The sequence below is a fragment of the Stigmatopora argus genome, chromosome 19, assembly GCF_051989625.1.
Source record: "Stigmatopora argus isolate UIUO_Sarg chromosome 19, RoL_Sarg_1.0, whole genome shotgun sequence".
NCBI classification, from domain to species: Eukaryota; Metazoa; Chordata; class Actinopteri; order Syngnathiformes; family Syngnathidae; genus Stigmatopora; species Stigmatopora argus.
The window spans coordinates 4270924-4292940 of record NC_135405.1 but is presented as its reverse complement, the minus strand read 5'-3'; the positions used below and the strand labels follow the sequence as shown (position 1 = coordinate 4292940).

The 22017-nt window shown below is 39.3% G+C and overlaps 1 protein-coding gene across 2 annotated transcripts in view; it reads left to right on the top strand.

The window, feature by feature from the left end:
- The window catches only part of disp1 (dispatched homolog 1 (Drosophila)), a 35571-nt gene that overhangs the window by 3818 nt on the left and 9736 nt on the right, over window positions 1–22017 (top strand). The window contains exons 1-2 of one of the 2 annotated variants that reach the window (XM_077587007.1): window positions 18090–18306; window positions 20269–20986. In XM_077587007.1, the coding sequence (XP_077443133.1) occupies window positions 20310–20986 (677 nt within the window). In that variant the 5' untranslated portion in view covers window positions 18090–18306; window positions 20269–20309. Of the gene's footprint in view, window positions 1–18089; window positions 18307–20268; window positions 20987–22017 lie in introns of those variants that run through there. The other variant, XM_077587008.1, reaches the window with a different exon arrangement.

Here is a 22017-nt window from a genome sequence, read left to right as displayed (position 1 = left end):
GACATATAACAGCACCATTTGGCTTCCATTTTCTTGGGAAGCATCTGTTGTAGTTGGTTCGAGAATGATTGAATAGTAGGTTTCACCAGCAGTACTTCACATTTTTTCCATTGACAGATTTTTTGCCATTCCTTTCACTTTGGCTGCAGCCGTATGGCCACAAGAGCATTAAGACTTGGTCAATGGATCTAGGGCAGGGGTCTCGAACTCAATTTACCTGGGGGCCGCTAGAGGCCGAGTCTGGGTGAGACTGGGCCGCATCAGGATTTCCACAAGAAAAGCACTGATAAAACATTCCAACGTTATCAAATATCTTTATTTTTTAACAAAAAATAATGAATTAAATAAATTAACTTAGAGATGAATAAAAAATAAATCAATCAGTAATACAAAACCAAATAATACTAATGAGCATACAGTAGATATACACTGGCTGGCTAAGTAGAGAAAATGAATTATTTTTATTCCGTTTCAAATGTCTGTATTAACAGCTCTTTAACCTTTAACTTTCTGAACTTGAATGGAACATTGAACATGAAATATTCTGAACACGGCTTCTCTTGCCTACTCCTTGCTGCTAGAGACCTGGCAGCGCTTCTTCTCACACAGTCACATTTGGCTTGAGGGAGGAAGCAGTGGAGACCCTCAGTAGAGCTTGAAGATGCTCATCAGTAAGTCTGGACCTGTACTTGGACTTATTGAAGTTCAAGGTGGAGAAGAGCTTCTCACACAAGTATGTGCTCCCAAAAAGGCACATGGTCCGCTTGAACCTTCGGGAAAGTTCAGGGACGCTGGGGGTCAACTCTCTCAAAAATTGCCCAAGCTTGTCTGCTTCTCCACTCACCTCCCTGAACTTGGCTTTGAGTGCAGAGTTGCACTGCAGGTCAATGAGCTCCATTTGAAGCTCAGGAGGGGCATCTTGCACATCAAAGGAGAAGGGGTCCGCAAAAATTTGAAATGTGGCTTTGTGTGTCTTGAAGTCTGCAAATCTGTGATCAAATTCCTCCTGTAGCTTCGAAATGGCCTCAACATACTTCTCACCACTGAATGGTGTGCCTGCATCCACGAGAGCCTTGCATGCTGGGAAATGGCAAAGGTTTGTCTGAGAGAGCTGGGCTTTCCATAACACAAGTTTAGTGCAGAATGCTCTCACGTTGTCATAGGCAGCACTGACAAGTTGCCCCTGGCCTTGTAGCTTCTTGTTCAGTACATTAAGCTCATGTGTGATATCAACAAGAAAAGCCAAGTCCATGAGCCATTTGGGATCACTTAGCACAGGATCAATCAACTCACAAACGGCGTAGCTAGCTTTGACTGCTGCATTACTGTCTTTGGTAGCCTTCTTGAAGAGATCCTGTTGCCTCAGAAGACGTGTTTTAAGACTGGCAACCTGGTTGGCTCTCTCATCTCCCTGGTATTTTTCGTACTCCTCAGCATGTCTCGTAGTACAATTACGTTTCAAATTGTATTCCTTGTGCACCGCAACTTTTTCAGTGTAAATGAGACACGTCGGGGTGCCCCTGTGTTCAACAAAGAAATATTGCACTCCCCACTTTTCTTGAAACTGTCTGTGCTCATCACCGACGTTTCTCTTCACGGCAGGCTTTGAAAGAGACCTCTCTGGGGCTCTGTAATATGTTTTTCCACTTGGAATGAGTCTCGGGTTGATCTTTCACATTCAGTCGCGCGGGTTTGTGGCGCATGTGCACTTTCGCTCTCCGTTTCAATCGCGGAGATGGCTACAGACACTGACACAGGCTGGATCACGGATCATAGCGCCTCATTCAGTTCTATGCTGAGAGCAGCGGAGGAGTGTGCGCGCCGAGCGGAGTGATCGGCCTCACGGCTTCTCCTCCGCCCAGCTGATTGGAGGAATGAATGAGTGAGTGAGCGAGGCACTGGACAGCCCGGCCGATGTCCCGCCCTCCAGAGCCGTATACCTCACCGTGATTGGTTCATTCAGCTCCGAACCAAAGTTCCCTCTAATTTTTTGTTGGTCTGAGCAGAAAGACAACCTCCCTGAGCGCACTGAGTACCAGTGTGAGCGACATCATCGGTACTCGGATGATTCGCCTAAAGACGTTTCGCCGACGGACGTTTGACAGACGGGCAGGTCGCCGAATGGACGTTCCACCGAACGTTCATTCGGCCGAACGGAGGTTTCGCCGAAACGGGATTCAAACGCTCGCCCCGCCGGATCGTGTGTGTACAAGTTTTTCAACCTCGGCCCGCGGGCCATATACGGCCCGTTAGGATTTTTAATCCGGCCCGCCGCCGGTGTTGTCCAAATTATAGTAAAAATCAATGTTCGTCTACCATCAATGGCAGTCCGGGAATAAGCACTCTTGGGCAGGCAGATGTAGCAGAACCGAGCCGTAAAATGACAGCAATCGGGTCAAATCCATCCTAAAACAGCATTTAATGATTAAATACAAATACTGGATGATATCGCGATGGAGGCAAAAAAACGTCTATAGACGTCCATTCGCCAAACGGCTCAAAATGCTCTCAAATTCGGTCAAATCCAGCTGAAAACAGCGTTTAATGATTAAATACAAATACTAGTATTTGTATTTAATCATTAAACTAACAAATACTATTACGACCTGTCCGTCTGTCAAACGTCCGTCGGCGAAACGTCTTTAGGCGAATCATCCGGTCACGACATCACACCTGCCACAAGCAGGTGCATGTCAATGTTCCCTCTAATTTTTCATGTAAAACATGCTGTAAAACAAGAAAAACATGAGTGGACAGAGCTACTGCCACTGGCTGCCACTTAAACGGCGCCATCATGGGGAAAGGGGTAAAAAAAAAAAAAAAAAAAAATTTAAAAAAAAAAAAATCGATCTTTCATATTAAGACGGGGGCCGCAAATTATCGTCCCGAGGGCCGCAGTTGGCCCGCGGGCCGCAAGTTTGAGACCCCTGATCTAGGGGCATAGCTTGTGTCCTTGGTTTGCAGTTGGGGGCAGATTGTTATGGCAAACCCTCCTGCCTGTCTTTTAAGTCTATTTACTAATGACATTCACTGTGGTGTTGGCAGATTCCCAATCCCCATTATATGGTTGCTGTGGTCTGCACTGCATAATTGCACTTGGCAGGGACAGGATGTTCATAGTATGCCTGGATTTCAAGAACAATTGAGCTTTGCCTTTTCTTTTCCTTTCTTACTTTTTTTTCTTAATAGATAAAATACTGTATTTTAAATTATATGTGTAAGCCATTTTACACAACAGAAAATCTCATGTAGATTGCGTTAAAAGTCATTTTTAATGGGTGACCTGCTAAGGGCTAGTACTTTTGAGAATGCTTTTATTAGGGTTGTGTTTTCAAATTCGGAGTTTTTTGATTGGATGACTATTTCAGCTTGCACTTTAGCACTTTCAGCAGTACTGGTTTGAGTTCACATTTTAGTATCCTGTTATGAAATGGGAAAACATGAGAGGAAAAACTATCACAGATGTGAATGGACAACAAGATGCAGGTTGAATGTTTTTTCTTTCTTTCGTTTTTAAAGAGGAGTACAAGGGAAAATGGAAGTGGCGTTCAGGGAAAAAAATATAGGGTCCTTACATATGTATTATATATGTGATCAACAATGATTTAGATACCCCCAAAAATCTCTAAATATTGACCGTAATGTTTTGACTGAAGGCCGCTACAAAGTCTGCCACGATTCAATTTCAATTCAAGGCCCTTCAATCATTTCAATACAATTTAAATAGTACACATTTAACAGTTACATTTCACCTAAAGCAATAAAAATACAAATCTGTTTTCGTTTTGGACAATTTTGTTGCTAAAACATTTCAGACACTTGAATGAAAACCATTCTTTAATCCAAACAATGACAAAGATTGTAATGTTGATCTGCATTTGGATCCACTTCAATTTGATTGTGCTTACCCATTCATAATACCAATCCAGCTCAATTTATCGTTACACCCCTAATATGCGACAATGACTCTGCGTATATAATATTTATAAATGGGTGATGAGGATAAGTGAAAGTGAGAGGTCAGGCAACCCCCACCCCGCCAATGCTTTGCTTCCTCTAGTAACCTTTGGCATGAGAGGTGATTATTGTGTCCGGCCCGATGACCTGCAGAAATGAGAACCAAGATCTCTGGGTAACCTGGAAGTGCTTTGTCTTGCCTCTCTTGGGAATACAAATAGTGGCTGAATTCGGTCAGGCAAGAACAGCTGCAATGTCCGTCTTAGCTTGTGCTGCTGCATGTTTTTCTTTTGATGTGAGAAATTGGGACTTTCAACTACTATATCTTTCACCAGTCAGAATGATCTTTACTTTAACCTCTTTCAAGAGTTTTCCTGTAATGTTCAGTTATTCTAGCACTAACACATTTGTACAATCAAGTGGTTTGGTTTGGCTTCTTTTAAAGGGGTCAGATTGTTTAGAATTCCTACCATATTTATTCAGGTAACATGAAACTTGTATTTAGTGTCTACCTATGCAGAAATGACAGGTTTTGTCTGTTCAGATGCCCACGTGTCTTTTACTTGTGGGTATTATTTCATTCTCCTCTTTACCACTGTAAAGTTTTAGGATAATTTAGTAGGGCCTTCAGAGTGGAATTTAACAAGACTGCCTCTGAAGGCTTCAAATTAAGATTTAATGTTAAAGAATCTTGAGTTCATTATGATATCTAGTCGAAATCAACCAAGGTCATTTCCAAAGTTAATATCAAAGGCAACTTGCAATAAAGCTAAACATCTGCAATAAAGATGGTGGACTTCAAAATTGTCAGTATGTAGTTTCCATTAATGATTAAATCTCTCTTACTACTTTCAAATCAATACACTGATTTTAAGTCTTTAGGTCAACAAAAATTGAATAGTAAGATCTAATTCATGTTTCTTGTTGGCTTTGTGCAAAACAGCATTAGCGTTAAAGCATTATTTTTTTGTTTCCATATTTGATGTGTTTCAGTATCAATAGAAAAAATTGTTCGTGCTATTGTTTTGCATAAAAGCCAGGCTCTGGGGTGCAGGCTTGGGGACAAATTGGAGAGACGTAAGATATTTTTGAAGGTGTACAATTTGGTGCTGAGTAAATGCATATTCACACGTGTGAAGTCCTTCGCTTTCTTTCTGTGGTCCATACCAAAATACACTTTGATGCAATGATGCAACCAGGATTTTATATGTAAATACCTAGAAGACGTTTGGTCTCCTCATCTCTCCATGTCAAACCCTGATTCATGTTAACCGACGTACTGCGAAGTTCCCCTCTAAACTGCGCAATAGCACACTGGTCACACACTCTCAGCACAGAAGAAAATTTATCCAGTGCATTGAACACACTGCAAACGAAATAGATGTACTTATAACTTTTTACTCTATCATTTTGATGTGTAATTCAGTGAGTGACAGGTGTTCAGCCAAACATGAGATACGATACAATTACACTACGCATCCAGTCACGGCTTTGACAGGACTTGCGCATGTACAATGCGGCGGAGTTAAAATGACCCTACTGCTAAATCTGCTAAAGTACAAAAGTAAAAAAAAAAGAGCCGTTCTTTTTTAAGTTGGAATGGCTGTCGGAGTATGTGCAAATAGAAGAGCAAGCGGTGAGAGTGGGTGAGATATTTTCTCTTTCTAGATGTGAAAAATAAGGTAAAATTTAAGTCAGATTTGTTCCTATTCTAGTGACTTTATTAAAAGGTTTATTTATGGTTATTAACCATTAAATTTTGTTATGACTAGATCATGGGTGGTAGAAGTGCACTTTCTGATGGCAGTCGTGAATCTGGTGTACATAACTGCTCTGCTTACGAAAAATCCAAGTTATGAAACAAGTTCTGGAACCAATTAACTTCGTAAGTAGAGGTACCACTGTATTTTGATTGTCTTATAAAGTTTTTCCTTTTAAAATGCCTTCTCATAGTAATTTAATCTATTTACTGGAAATATGTGTTTGTTTTACTCGACAGTTACAGATCATGAAAATGAAAATCTTTTTGTTTTCATTTTGTCAGAATGTTGCTTTCGGAGAAGCACTTGATCAACTCTTGTCTTTCCTTTTAAAGTGACCATATTAGAAGGCTTTTTGCTTAAATGGAACTTTTATCAGTTAGTTTGTTTCTTGGCTGAATCGGACTACTATATCGCTTAGAAATCATGTAAGCTGTTTTCGGCAGCGGTTTTCTAACGCAGTTTTGGTGTTATTATGTAAAGAAAGCTTATTTTTTAATCATAATGTGATGCCAGTACCCTATTTTTTATAGTTTTCTAATCCTGGGCACAATTATTATGGCAGTGCATTGACCTGTTAATTGGAGCTTCAGCAGATTTCATTGCCATCTTCTCTGTCTGAAGGAAATGAGTCTGCTATTCTCAGACATTTCTCAAATTCCTCTCCTTGTGTCATTACCGCTAAAGCAAATAACGGCTTAAGGGACAGAATTCCACCACTGAATCAACAGATTGTTTGTGTCTTCAGAGGCTCAATGCGAAATGTAGAAAGGTATTCGTCAAGTTGTCTCATTTTAGCTGAACTCTTGTTTTGTAAAACTAATGAATGGAATCTTTGAACATCCCCTTCACTCAAACAAAGTAGAGGCAAAGAATATTATCCTGGCGCTCTACAATTATTCCATAAGAGTTGTCCTCATGTGAGTTTGTAATATTTTTAACTGTTTAAAGACCCACATTCACAGATTTTTTTACACCAATTAAATCACAGAATCCTTTAAATGAGTACTCAACAAAAAACAATCGAGTCACACATCCAACCCTATTGAAATTCTTACAAAAAAATCAATGTTTATATAAATATATATATGCAACTGTCAGCAAAATATTTCAAATAGGATTTAGTAGACATTACTGTGGATATAAAGTGTAATACTGATATGGCAGTAATGTGACAAGATTTTTTTTAAGTTAACAGTCTGGCAAAATACAAATTATGGTTGGAAAGGCCATCTAAGTCTGCATACCACGTTAAAACTAGTTTTTGTAGGGTTCGGAAAAACCTTGACCATTTAGGGAATTGCTTTGGTTTGATATCTTATATAACCTGAAAAGTTATGTTCTCATTTTTTATTTTTCTGTCATTTTTTTCAAGCGATCAAATTAGAGTGAATCACAAAAACATCATAATTTCTCTCCATCTAGTCGGCCAGGATATGGAAGTTACAGACCAAGCTGTTTAAAAGATCAACCTAAAAATGAAATAACGATACATAGATAATTTGTATCTAAATTGTAATGTCCTTAAACTTGTTGACTCCAAAAGCATAAACCAGTCTGTCGTATCCAGTGATCCCTCCTATGCCCCCTGCCAGCTATCTGCTTCGCAGCTGTGTTGACTGTCTAATGCATGATCACTAGGTTGACTGTACAACTGTGGTAAGCCTGGCAGCCATAACATCATACAAAAAGCACCCTTTTTAACTTTGATCATGTGGACCTGTAAAACATAGGACAGTCCTCCCATGCCTCGGGACCTCCACCAGCCTTCCTAATGAATGGTTTGTAATATTTATACATTTTAAGTAGTAATCTTGAAAACGCCTCTGACAGCCACCATGTTTGTCTCATTAAAGCTGTCGGCTGAAATGGCCTTGGGATCATGTCTTTTTTTTCCGATTCATGAGCTCTCCGCCTCATGGTGTAGAGGTTCACTCAATTCGGACTCAGTTCCCGCTGTTGCCAGTATGATTGTGAGTGCGCATGGTCGTTTGTCTCTGTACCCTACAACTTACTGGCGACCAGTCTAGGGTGTTCGCTGCCTTTCGCCCAAAGTCAGCTGGGTTAGGCTCCAGCAAACCCCCTAAAACCTTTTCGAGGATGCGCGATATGGAAGATGGATATATGAAATTCATTAGCTCTATTTTGGTCGACAGCACATATGCAATGGGCACAAAAGCTGGTATATCCAGATGCAAGTCTTGTTGTGTTTGCTCATTTGGCACTCTGGTCTGAGTCAAATTCGCTATTACATTGCTATGTAGGATGAGTATGTCATTTGAGATGTGCAGGAGTGCTGAGAATTTGCCTCTTGAGATCACTTCTATGTAGCATGTAACTATCACCATCGTGTAAACATAATTTGTGGAAAAATCATTCTGACAGCGGTCGGAAAAGTCACTAAATGCAGCAACATAATTTTTAAGTTTTCACAATGAAATCATTGCTATTCTTTTTCTTTTGCACTGCTGTCACATGCACATTAAAATTAAAGTAGTGCATACTTTACATTTCATTGGGAGTTCAAAGAAGCTATTAGGGAGGAGAAACTGGGGACGTGACAGATGTGGCTAGATATATTTTGCCCTGATCCAGACACGGCTGGGAAACCCAGACTTAAGAGCAAATTGAGAACACATTATAAATTGATGTATGAAGCATTAGATGTGTTTAAGATGCACCCCTCCTCCCCAATTGCATAGGCTGGTGTTGTGAGTTATTTGTCACTTTTCTGCACCGACTGCAGCTGGTAATCTGGCATGCAATATCTTGCTCTCTTTGTCAGTTTTGTTTACCCCTCCTTTTGGTGTATTCAGGTCTTTCTGATCCTTACTCTTTCTTACCACCCCCTTCTCTGGAATTCAAGCCGTCACTGACATTTGATCTACAGTAAAATATATCCCTGTATTGGACCTGTAGCTTAATGAGATTTTAAATGCCAATGTAGAAGCAAAGATCCTGCTAGTTTGACAGCATCTCTGACCTCTTTTGTCACAATGGGTCCCTTTCCCCTCCCACTCATTTCCCTGCCAAGCTGGGAAGAGTAAATATTTATCAGCCTCTACAACAATGGCCATCTCAGAGGGGAAAGAGACTTCGGCGATTCCACGTGCAAAGCTAGTTTTGGGTCAGGGCTTAAAGATGCTTTTTCGAGGGTTTAGATTAAGTTTCCTCATAATTTCCCTCCGCAGACTTTTGATATTTGGATAATTCGATTATGTGGAGTTCGATGCATCAAGAGAAATATTTGCACCAGGTAGCCATAAAAGGAAAAATCTTCCAAAAGTAAGTATGCCCTTTTTAAAGACCATTTCACTTGGTCCTTCTTCCAAATCAAATCGAACATACAATGACTGATATTTGTACTTGTAGTTTAATTAGTCTAATTATTGGGTAAAGTAAGTCAAAATGGTTACGACTTTAAAATCAGCCTGGCCATTTACTATCACTGCTAGTATTATTGCTGATTAACTGTAATTTAACATAAATAAGAAAAAACAAATTACCATAAAAGTGGGTAGTGGTTTTCTTTTTGCTTTGTGAATCTGTAAAATGTTGAAAACAATGTATTTGGCACATGCTTGTAAATGTTGCCATCAAATTCCTGAAAGTTATTTAAGGCAACAGCCATCTCCCCACTACGGAAATAAATCAGTATAGGTACCTTTAAATTGTCGAACAAATCCCTGATGTAAAAAACACAAATTGATTTATTTTTTTTACCAGCGGAATACAATGCTTCATGGTATTCATGCTCTTCTTGGATTCTGTCCGCATTGGTTAAACACAGTGTGGGCTTTCTTTTTGGTCACAAAATCACTACGAACTTTCTTTTATTTCTGCTAAACTGCCAGTTTTTAAGTTAATAGATGATACTGCACCAACCTTAAAACTTCAGATATTTGTGTAGTACTCCTGCTCTGACTACTATTATTAATTTCAGGACCCAAAGACCCATAGCATGATGTAATTCCTTAAGTCTGTCACTAATAATTTTCCTCTTATTTTTAATGCCTCCTAAGATTAATGCCAGACCATAACTTCCCCCCCCCCCCCATCACTTTCAGTACCCTACCCCCTCCAAGTATTCTTTGACAGCTGCTTTATATTTTAGTAAAATATTGATGTGCATAGACAGAAACAAAAAGACTATCTAAATTCTACTGAGTGATTTCATGATCATTTGGCTTTTAATTGAAACTGGCAAACTCATTTTCCCCACCGTAAGACTTAGAATAGGAAAAAGTCTCTTTCTCTTTACTACTGAGAACGTTAGCAAGCCAAACACGCACGTCATAGCCATTACCATGACTAAATTTGAATGGAATAATGTCACTCTTTTTGTGACATTAAATGCATGTAATGAAAACCAAACTATCACAATAAACTGATTAAAACCATACTTTTAAAATGGACACCAACAGCTTAATTTTGATTGCTCAAACATTTTAAAAGCTGTGATAGCCACCCGCAGCCAGAATATTTAAAAACCTAGTCCTTTTCCATCAATTGAATATCATATGTTTATACATGCTTCCCTTAGGCTTTTTAAAATGAGTTTGGTACAAAACTTTTCACCTATACACATGTAATAATGTGGATAAATAATTTCAGAAAAAAACACTTATTTTAATTACAGAGCTGCCAACCTCCGTCAACCCCATTTCAGGAGTACCCTTGTCCCATTTCCGGAGTTTATCCGGAGTGAATGCGATTCACGCAAAATCGATATGCGCTGAAGTTGCAAAAGACGAATCATTCGTCAGAACTTGCAACTCGGATGATTCACAATGCACTCTTGTTACCGAATTCTTCCGCTTTACAGTGCAGTTGAATCAAGATGGTGGAAGCCGAAGCGATGGTGTGAATTTCGAGTCCCGGAGTTTGCATTGCATTTCCGGGTAAACTCCTGAAATTCCGGAGCAGTTGGCAGCTCTGGAATTACTTTGTTTCACGGAGTAGAATCACTCACCGTATAGTACAAACAACGGCTTGCACCATCGACAACCCCATGTTTTGCATTCTAATAGTAGTTCTTTTTCCAAGTCATCTGTTGTACTGCTCAAAAGTTCCTAGCTAATACAGATAATTATCAAACATTTGTGAAAGTGATCGGAGAGGCCCAGCGCTCGCATCTGTTCTCCGACCAACTCGAAAACGCTCAGATTGAATCTTGAACACTCACACCAGACAAAAAATATGCCCTATTTCGGCCATAGACAAAGGCCCCTGATGTTGGGGCAAGGTGTTACACTGTCCAATTGCCTTGCAGTGTAACCCCACTCTTCAATGTAAAACAGCCCCAAGCCAAAATGGAGGAAATGTGCTTATAATCAACACTTGCAACATAAACGTCTTTCATTCAATCATTGGTTTTTCATATTTGACAACAGCAAATTAAAGAAAGACTGGCCTTGTTTGCTTTTCAGCAGCAAAAGGTGGCAAAAACTTGGTCACAGTGAGTTTATTGAAAAACATCTTACTAGATCTGTTCCATGTGTAAAAGCCTAATTACCAATCTATCCCAATTATATTTAGATTTTTGCTTATGATCCCTTCCGCTCTTTCCCTTATATTTCCACCTATATTTTAGTGTATTAGACATTCAGAAGGTTAATGACAGCAGGATGTGATCTCATATCCCCTCGAAGATTTTCAAACACACACAAAAAATTTTTCCTACCCAGCTTCATTTTGTTTCCCACCTTCAGAGGCCTGCAGAGAAATTTGACGTTTGAATGTGAAGTTTTATCAGTTTTCCTTCAGGATAATGCTAGTCAATGGCTGTTTTGGGTCTTGGACATTATGTGTAAGGAAGTGAAAACACACAGCTTTATAATCCTTTCCTCTTGTTCTGAGACGACAGTCATCCTTTTCACCAAATGTCCCCGGCAGCCGGTTTTGTTTGCAGTTTGATCAAACACCAGCACTTGTTCAAGCAAATTAAGATCTCTTTTCCTCAGCTCTTTGGTTTTTAAGTACCCCTCATTTGTAATGCTTTCCTTCTGCCTCTTTCTACTTCTACTTGATAAGGACCTTCTGTTTGCATACCACTTCGTTCACTATCTGTTTTAGGGTCAGTCCCTCCCACATTATTCTTCCTCTCAAGGACAACAGAGATAGGATTTCTTATTGAACCATGTCCTTTACTAGACATGAAAGTGGTTCAGACCTTTGGGGGAAAAAGGTGGCGAGACTAGATAGATGTAAATGTAAAATGTTTCAGAATGGCATACAAAATGCTGTGAATTTTTTTTTTGACAAAAGTGAGACTACTCTGTTCATAAGTTCTGTGGGTGCCATTTTTCCCCTAATAAGCAACAGCAGCTAACTTTAATTAATGGGACTGGTTATGTCTTGAACTTGTCCATGCCTACTTTTCCCATGACTCCTAAAATGGTATGGCCGTGATATAAAGTTTTGATTCAGAATGACGTTAATAGAAGAAATGACTATCTCAGAATATATTTTTCTTCCTTAATATTTCAGGGTACTTTTATATTATTATAGTTCACATTGCATATGTGAGGACTAGGCCTGAAAGCTGCTGTTTAATGCTATTGACCGCCCATTTTCACTGTGTCAAATGGGAGTTCGAGTTAAATATTCAAATTCCAAACAGTCTGCCACTTATATTACCGGAAATCTCACTGTTGGCAGGGGAAAGAAAGAACATTATCATAGAAAAGGGACATTCTGGGAATTTCTAACTGGGATTGTCTCATTTTTACTGATCCTATAATTTTCTAACTAGAGAGCACAAGAGAGACAAACAAATGAAATATTTCAAAAGGTCATCAACCATTATAAGACCCTTTATCTGTGCAACTTTTTAAATGAGATGAGTAATGATTTTTGTTCTCATTTTCTTAAATTACAAAAAAATCAATTTAAACAAAAATCTATACATTTTCTAGATATCCAGTCTGTACGATAATTGCAAAATTAATATTAATTAATAATATCTTAAGTAATTATAATTGATAATAAACATAACAGCTGCAACGTTGAAATCACTGGTGATTAGGTGATGTATCATCTCCAAATCATACCACTTATGTATGCCTTTTCAACCAGACAATTTATAAGGGAAAATGTGTATGTGATGTCATTCTCACCTTTGATGTGCCAGTCAGCACATCAGAAAAGAATGTTGACTAGAAGTGGCGCAAAACATCTCTACTAATCTCTTCGTCTCCGCCAAGTACCTTTTTTCATTCTTGGCTGACTTGCGATGTTATCTTTGTGTTTCACAATGATAAAAACCAGACAGATATGCCTCTAAATAGCTTTTTTTTCCAATATATGTATATCAAACTAAATCTGACTTTACAAGGTTTATTTTAAATTATAATATCATAGTGTCACAACTTAACACTTACAAAAATCAGTAATATTTTTTTTTACTTTTTTGACTAGACTAGATTGCACATTCAGCATAACCAGCCGAAAACTACAATAAAAACTTCCGCAGATGTCCAAATAGTTTCAACAGAGACAGGATTTTGGCACCCTGAAAATGAAAACATTTGAAAACTCCTTCCAGAGTAGAAATGTTCATAATTCTCCACTCTGATGTCGCGGTCTAAACGGTTGAATATGCAAAACTGAGTTTTGGTGGTATCTTACTCAAAGACTGACTGATCGGAAAGGTGGTCTCCAACCCAACCCCATCATAAAACCTATCCAGCTCGTTTAAAAACAGCCCAAATTACAGCCTCCCAACAAAAAAAATGGATTTTGTCAAAAGTAGCTCATGTTTTATACTCTCCCGCTCCGACACTTTGTAAATAACCCAATTGGGCATAAATCCCCTCAATCTGGCCACACTACTGTCCATCTCCCATACTCTGGAACAGGAGCCAGGGGGGTTACACGAAATCAAGTTTTGGTGGTGCTGCCACCAACACATTGGGCATGTAAACTACATTGACGAATTAACTTTCATGCGCTTTTCAATCTCAGTGTGCAAGCAGATTTCCTCACACAAAAACTAGGAAAAAAAACACAATTTCTGCACATTTTCATCCGACTGTTTCCATCAAAGCGTGGCCTCAAGAAAACAAAAAATATGGCAAATTCAGTAGGTTTTTTTTTACTTATAATGGTTCAAAACAGATGAATACAATTTCTATTTACCGCAAGTTCAATAAATATTTAAACACCCTGCTATATTGCAAGTTCCCCCACTGGTAATCATGGAGGGGTCTGAAATTTTCATCGTAGGTCAACTGTGAGAGAGATAATCCAAAAAGAAAAATCAAGAAATCACACTGTAATTTTTTTAACAATTTATTTGTGTCATAACAGCTGCAATAGTTATTTGAACACCTGTTTATAAGCTAGAATTCTGTACCTCAAATACCTGTTAGTCCACCTTTAAAAGTACACCTCCACTCCATGTCCACTATCCTGAATCAGAAATACCTGTTTGAGGTCAGTAGCTGCATAAAGACACCTATCCACCCCATGCAATCAGTAACTCTCAAACATGGCCAACACAAAAGAGCTGTCTAAAGACACCAAAGACAAAATTGTACACCTCCACAAGCCTGGAAAGTGCTATGGACAAATTGGCAAGCAGCTTGGTGACTGTTGGAGCAATCATTAGAAAATGAAAGAAGCTAAACATGACAATCAGTCTCAATTAGAGTGGAGCTCTGTGTAAGATATCATCTCATGGGGTCGCATTGACCCAATAAAGGTGAGGCAACAGACTAGAACTACACAGGAGGACTTGGTCAATGACCTGAAAATAACTGTGACCCCTGTTTCTAAGCAGATTTTTGGTAATGCACAAAGAAATCGTAGTTTGAAATCATGCATGGCACGAAAGGTTGGTTCACTTGCTTAAATCAGTACATGTCAAGGTTTGTCTTAAGTTGGCCAATGATCATGTGGATAATACAGAGGAGTCATGTGAGTTTTGTGGTCAATTGTAACTTTTGCCTCATAATTCTACTAACAGTGTCGGTAGGATGAGTACCATACCAAGAACACAATCCCTATTGTGAAGCATTGGGGTGGTAGCATCATGCTGGTTTCCTCCCACATTCCAAAGACATGCAGGGTAGGCTGATTGAACACTCAAAATTGCCCATAGGTACCCTTGTGAGGATGAACTGGTTTCAGAAAATACATGAACATATAAAATACTGCTCTATTTAAGAAAAATTCTAGTTACGAAACCAGATTTGCAATGAATTCATTTCGTAAGTAGAGGTACCACTGTAGTTGTTTTTGTGTATTTGTAGAACACTCCCGGTAGGTTGCTTGTTTCTATTACTAACTTTACTTGAGCGAACATAGCCCTTAATTCTCCATCTACTTTCAGTCAATCGTCTGCCCCCTCGGGTCCTTGTGAGCAGATGTCAGGGCTGTTAGTGCTAATTGGGTGGTAGAGGTCTCTTCTCACTGCATGGGTGTCAAAAGGATTGAATTACCTTAGTTTCTGAACCTCTGCTCTACAGAAGCTTGGGCCCAATTAGAGAGCTACTTTGGATCAACTTCTGTTTTTATTGCTCCTCCCAATCCGACATTTTTTCTTCACTACCTGAGTTCTTTTATTCAAATTGGTTTAAGTCAGGGTTTGACACACTGACAGCCCATGGGATGAAACTGGCCTACCATAGATCTGATGAGTTTGTTTTTCTGCCTTTCAGGAGTGTTTTATAGCATTTGTATGTACACACGCTTATTTATAACTTATTTTTATTGCCCAAATATTTTTATCCTGTGGTTTCATCTCCAAATGTGCATGTAATATTACTTTCTTTAGTTTTCATTCATTCGTTTTTTTTTTTTAACCACTCATCCTCATAAGGGTTGTGGGATGTGCTGGAGCCTATCCAGGTTAACACCCTGAATCGATGGCCACCCAATCATAGTACTTTGTGAAGTGATCTGAAAAAAATCATGTCTGGAAAAAAAGAATAGACGTCATATTAAGAGAAATGCAATTGCCAGCCTATTGGTAATTTTGATGTTAAGTTAAAGCAGGAAATAAAAGTTTTGTTTCGAATGTGGTCTGTTACTTAAATGAGAATGAGTTTTTCCCTGTATTATATTATGTTCTGGCAAATGGAAGAAACATTAGTTTTAATCCAAACCTGATTTAAATTACTCATTGTCTCCTGTTTTATACTTCTCGTTGTATTATAAGAGTGCACTGCAATCCAGGGAAGGAACATAGTTTAAGTAATCAATTTGTCCGAGCTTATCCTATGGTATCATTGTCTGATTATAAAAATATTTTGTTTTACACTCATACATTTGTGCTGTCTGCTGCACTAGTCAAATTGATGAGTTGTTTTCATTCGTCTTGAGGGTCTTTGGGTTTTCATGTTGGGCCTCTGTCATTCCAAGTACAGTATGACTATTGATGTGGTTTTCAGTTTTAAGCTCCACGCAATCAAAATCACCCCCACACACATAAATCTAAGGCATGGGTATCAGACTCGGGTTGGTTCGCGGGCCGCTTTAACGTCAACTTGATTTCACGTGGGCCGGACCATTTTAGATATAATATTTAGATTTTTTTTAATAAATGGATTAAAAGAACTTGATTAAAATCCCTGAATATTCAATTTTTTTTTATAGATCTAAAACAATGTTTATTTTATCTTTTTTTATATATTTTTTTTAATTTTACAAAATGAATTTTGAACTAAAAACACAGAAAAAAATGATAAAAAAATTACAATTATTGATTTAAAAGGGGGAAAATCAGGACATTTAATATACATCTATACTCTTCACTTTAATTTGATCCTAAAACAGAAAGTCGGCACTCATGATTTACTTTCCCGGGCCACACAAAATGATGCGGTGGGCCAGATTTGGCCCCCGGGCCGCCACTTTGACACATGTGCTCTAAGGCAAAAGGTAAGGACATCATTATGCATCAGTGCATTTGCTATCAATATTTTGTTAACAGATCATCACAAAGCATTACATTTTTGACTGGCCTGGATGCCAGATGCGTTGGAGTGCCTCACGACTGCAGATGATTACTGTTTGCTATGAACTGTGTCTTAATCTTGGCAGACAGTGAGAATTAAAGCCAGGTATGGCCCTCTGCTTTCTCAGTGATAAAACCTCTCCCCTGCTGAGAAAGCATTTTTTGCAGGCAGCGATTATTAACATCGTCCAAGAGGCTAGCTATATATTTTTTTAAATGTACTTAACTTGTTGAGGTTAAATACACTATTTGTACTGCATTGTTTTTGATTCAGCTTCTCCACTGTGCAATGGATTCTTTCGTCTTATCAGATAGTATTTTCTAAATTTCACTTATAAATATATATTTTTTCACAGAATAGAATCAAAGTAAATAAAGCTAGGGGCCTGGTTGACCAGTGGTTAACGTGTCAGTCCCACAGTTCTGAGATCAAGCGTTTGATCCCAGGTCCGGACCTTCCTTTGGGGAGTTTGCATATTCTCCTTAGTTTTGCATGGGTTTTCTCTGGGTAGTCCGGTTTCCTCCCACATCTCAAAAACAAGCATAGTAGGCTGGTTGAGCAATCTAAATTGCCCCTAGCTATGTATGTTTGCCTGTCTCATCGTGCCCTGCGAAGGGGTGGCAACCAATTCAGGGTCTCCCCTGCCTGGTTCCCGTAGTTAGGTGGGATAAATGAATAAATGTTATCAGGAGAACCCTTTCTCTGAAATCTGGGACATGAAACCGAGTTGACGTTAATGCGGCCCGCGAACCAACCCGAGTCTGACACCCTTGATGTAGACCAAACATGGATGCGATAATCGAAAAATAGGGTCACCCCTATTAAAAAAAAATCCTTCAGTGCTGAGTCCCAGTAGCAAGAGTGGCTTCCGTTTACAAATATCAGCGTGGCTTTTGACAATTTTATGAACTTATAAAAATAAATAAAATTATTCAGTGCTGAGTCCTAGTAGACAGGGAAGTGGCTCCTGCTTGCAAGTTTAATCAGATTTCACATTTTTATGAACTTTATATATATATATATATTTAAATAATTAATAGCAGGAAAAAATTTGTGAAGTAGCGAAATCGCGATAATTGAGGGATTACTGTACTCCTGAAATGGGTCGATGGAGGTTGGCAGTTCTGGTTCATTCGCAAATTGACATATGTGATTTTTTTTATTTGTTTTACTTAATCTGTTGTGTGATTTGCCAGTAGTGTTTTATATCACCTGTGAGGATTTTATAGTGTTTCACTTTTTTTTTCTTTTTGCCACTGGCATGGTTAGAAAGGTATTTCAGTTTCACTGATCTGTCACACTATTGACTGTGCAGTGTGCGTGTGTGTTGGGCGGCAGTGAGCGGGTTAAAACAGAGACGGCGGCTGTCCTATCAGTGATTTGCGGTTTCTATAGTCCCCGCCCACTACCTTCCTACCAGCCTGTCCACTGGCTCACTCCCTCTCGACAAAACGGATGGTTTGGATACACTGTCGTTTGCTAGCCTGACATGCTTCTGTCTTTCCGGGCTGTCGGTGTTTAGTTTCGTCTGCGGATATTTGCGCTCCAAGCGATGACTTTTCCGTGTCGCCAATTAGGCGCCGCGTGTTGAAAGAACTTAGCATTTGGCTGAATCTCAGTCCACAACGGTAGGTTATGAAGCAAAAGTGGCGTGATTCACTTGCCTGCTTGTTTTTTCGCTTTCCTGTGGCAGTGTCTTGAGTTGGACAATCTCAAAACGGTACATTAATGTACAAGCATGGTGATGTGCATTCATCATGTCCTAGTGTGAGCATGTGTTTTGTGACATCGGTTTTGTTTTCGTAGTTGTTCTTTTGGGATGAAGTACTTTCTTGAATCCGGAACGGAAAGAAGTACATTGAGTATACTGTCTGCCGTTCATGTTAATTGTTTGGGATTCAGGAACCCGAAGTAAGCGTATGCCAAGCAGCCCTGAAGTACTTTCAGTAAAATGTTTTATTTTTCTCATGCTCATTTAGCTATTATTTCAATGTTCATGTAAATTTGTTTCGTGTGTGTGTACACACACACATTTGTGTGTGTACAGTGGTACCTCGACATACGAGCACCCCGACATACGAGCAATTTGAGATGCGAGTAAAATTTTGAGCAGATATTTATTTTATTATAAATTTTGATATATGAGCAGACAGCGGACGTGAGAGGCTGCTCATAAGGACATCATGGGCACTGTTTCTCTCCCTGTAACTCCCTCGTGTAATGTCTGTCTCTGGTCGCAACTCCCTTGTGTAATGTCTTTGCGAGCACTGGGCGGTGCGTTGCATTTCTTCAGTGTTTTTTTCCCCGTTAGTCAGTGCGAATGGCGTATATACTACGTCTCAATGGCAAGTGGTCGTGAGTTATCATATTGTGAGGACATTTGTATGCATCATTTTGGGAATATTTTGAAGGAATACAAAATCAAATAACCCTCGAAATTGACAAGTCAGTGTGGAGGCGGGCCAAATAGAGCCAACCCGGGAGAAGAAAGGTTAGCATACCTGTCAACCTCTGCCGATAACTGCCCTTATAAATGATTATGATTCCCCTTACAAACCCCCAAAAAACCTTACAAACACCTCAAAATCTCTGGATTTTTTTGAAAGTTCAAGACCATTCCACCCTTACTCTGATTGCCTTGTGTGTCTGCAAAAAAATCAAAATCAACAGTGTAAAATCTTAAAATAGCAGGCAATAGCAACAGTTTTTCTTCCAAGATGTGTTAGTGGCTTGGGAGTGGCTTTGCAAGGCAAGTAACCCAATCCATACTTTCAACTTTTTGAGCAAGTAGAAGCCACAACGCTTTCCTTAATTGTGTTGTACTGCAGTGCCAACTTAAAATTGCTCTTTACAACTTACCAAGATTTATTTATATGGACCCTAAAAGTGACATGCCCTGTTTAAAGCAATGCAGTTATAATTTGGGTAGAAACATCTGAAATTTTCCACTTCATCAGTCTTCAGATGAAGACATTCAGTGTGACCATAAAATTGTGCGAAGGGAGGATGTTCTGTTGCAAATACTGAATCAACATTTTGTTGTACGATATAAAAATAGAAAATATATAAAATTTAACATGTCACAAGCAGAAGTCATCAGTGTGGAATGCAATGAGCACTTAAATCAGTCTACTTGTTCTCTTAACCAGATTTTCTAAAGGTGCTCTCACAAAGACAAAAAAAATCAAAGGCATTTTTTGGTTATTCATCAAAAAAATCTATTAATCCTTCCAATTGTTGGTAAACTGCACTCAGGTTGAAGCAGGAAATCAAACTGACCTTTGCATTTTGGCAGTCATTTTTGGGAAATTTTCTCATGTTGCTCGTATATAATAATATCAATTCATACAACTGCAATAACCCCACTTTGTTGTACAATCCCAAAATCATTACACTATATGTGGTAGTATCAGGCATTTGATTAGTTGGTGGCTCATCCCAACATTTTGGATTGTATTGGATTGGATAACTATTCATCCCGTATTCGGGAAATTGTGGCAGTAGCAAGAGGGTGATTAGACAGAACAACAAAGCAAAAGCACAAAGTACAAAGCAAATCAAAGTAAACTTTTCCGTTTTTCTGTTTTCAGAGGAGTGACCGTATTCCTGCCTCACTCACTGGGAGAGAACAATGGCCCTGAGCGAAGCAGTTGACGACCCTCTGGCCCCCAGCAGCAAAGGACACCATCCTCTCGGTACCAATGAAAATGCATCATCCATCACCAGCATACAAGCTATCACTGGCCAGGTGCCTATCACAGCTGCCTCAAATGGTGACAGCCTTATAGTGGAAGATGAAGACACCTCAGTCAGGAATGCAGCATCTGGACAGTTGCAAGCAACACAGAAGGAGATAATGCACACCCAGAGAACAAACAGACCAACCCAAAATGGTGGAATTGTCAAACATAACGGAACCCTTAAGATCCCTCTAAATCCAACAGGCATTGCATCAACCCCCACTGTCTCAGACTCTCAAACGCAAGCCAAACGCTATGTTTCAAGCACGCCATCCCCATGTCTTCATCCCTCAGCGCTCTGCTGCGAGCAATGTTATTTTCACTCTTTTTGCTGTCCACCTGGTGAACATGACTGCCCTCTTTTCCAGATTCCAGGCAAAGGCAATAGGCATACCTTAGTTGCTCAAGCTAGAAGTCAAAGAACTTGCTCTTGTTGTCCACCTGCCTGCACTTACTCACACTGCCGGCCTGATCTTACACACCCTACCGCCCCACACTGCCTACACTACCACAATCACCAGCCCTGGCAAGAACACCTACAAAGTTCAACACATCCAACTGGAATTAGGTGGGTGTATTGTTCCTCACGAGTTGTTTGCAATGTAAATCCATAGAATATGCCTGTAATCACATGCTTCTTGCGGTACTCGGTCGGACGTTTCGTCGAAAGACGTTTGGTCGACCGGACGTTTGAGCCACAGCCAATTCCAAGGATTTACATTAGCGCTAACGATGGATTGTGTACAAAATAATTAGTGTTTTGGGGTATGAGTGGGTAGAGCATCAGGCCACCTTGGGTCAAGTAAAACTGCTCTTACTTTCTTAGTGACCCCAGCTAGCAACATGCTCAATCAAACTCTCTGGAGTTCTCTAATTGAAGAGCCAGAGCATAAAGGTGGTCTATTTTTCACTTAACAAGCTTACTCGCTGTCTCATTTGCTCAGGGAAGTATAACTGACATTTTCAATAATATCTGGTATCCGGTATCTGTAAATGTATTTCATTAGTGTGATATTCCATTTATAGTTCCACTATTTCCTCTATGAAATATAAGGCATGTTTTATATTTTCTAACCCAAAATGCCCATGACAGGCAATTATTACGATGTATATAAATTTACCTCACATGGCCATTTAAAAAAAAACGTTGAATGAACTTAACCCGTTTTACCCAAGTTAACACGTTTTAGATTTTTGTAACATTTTCAGAACATTTGCATTATCAAGTAAGAAAAGCATTACAGGCTGTCCTCAAATGAGTGTAGGTTAAAATGGATGAGGGACATTTTCCATGAGGCTGCTGTTTGTGTGCAAGTATCAAAGAGCCATTTAAAAAAAAAAAAAGAAAAATCCCTTCCGTGTCTTTGTTTAGAAGAGGATATTATGTGGTGCGCTGCTGAGGTTTATTCAATCGTGTTTGCTCTGTGTTTTTAATAAGTACAGATAAAGTAAAAAACAGGGACACTTCACTTTGATCTTTCAGTGGATAGGCTTGGTGTTGTTCTGCATCTCATAATCATTCATTTTGGCTTTGTTAGTCTTTTCGCTTTTATGCTGTGTGTCCTATCGCTATTCCTTCTAAATGTTTAGCTGTTCCTC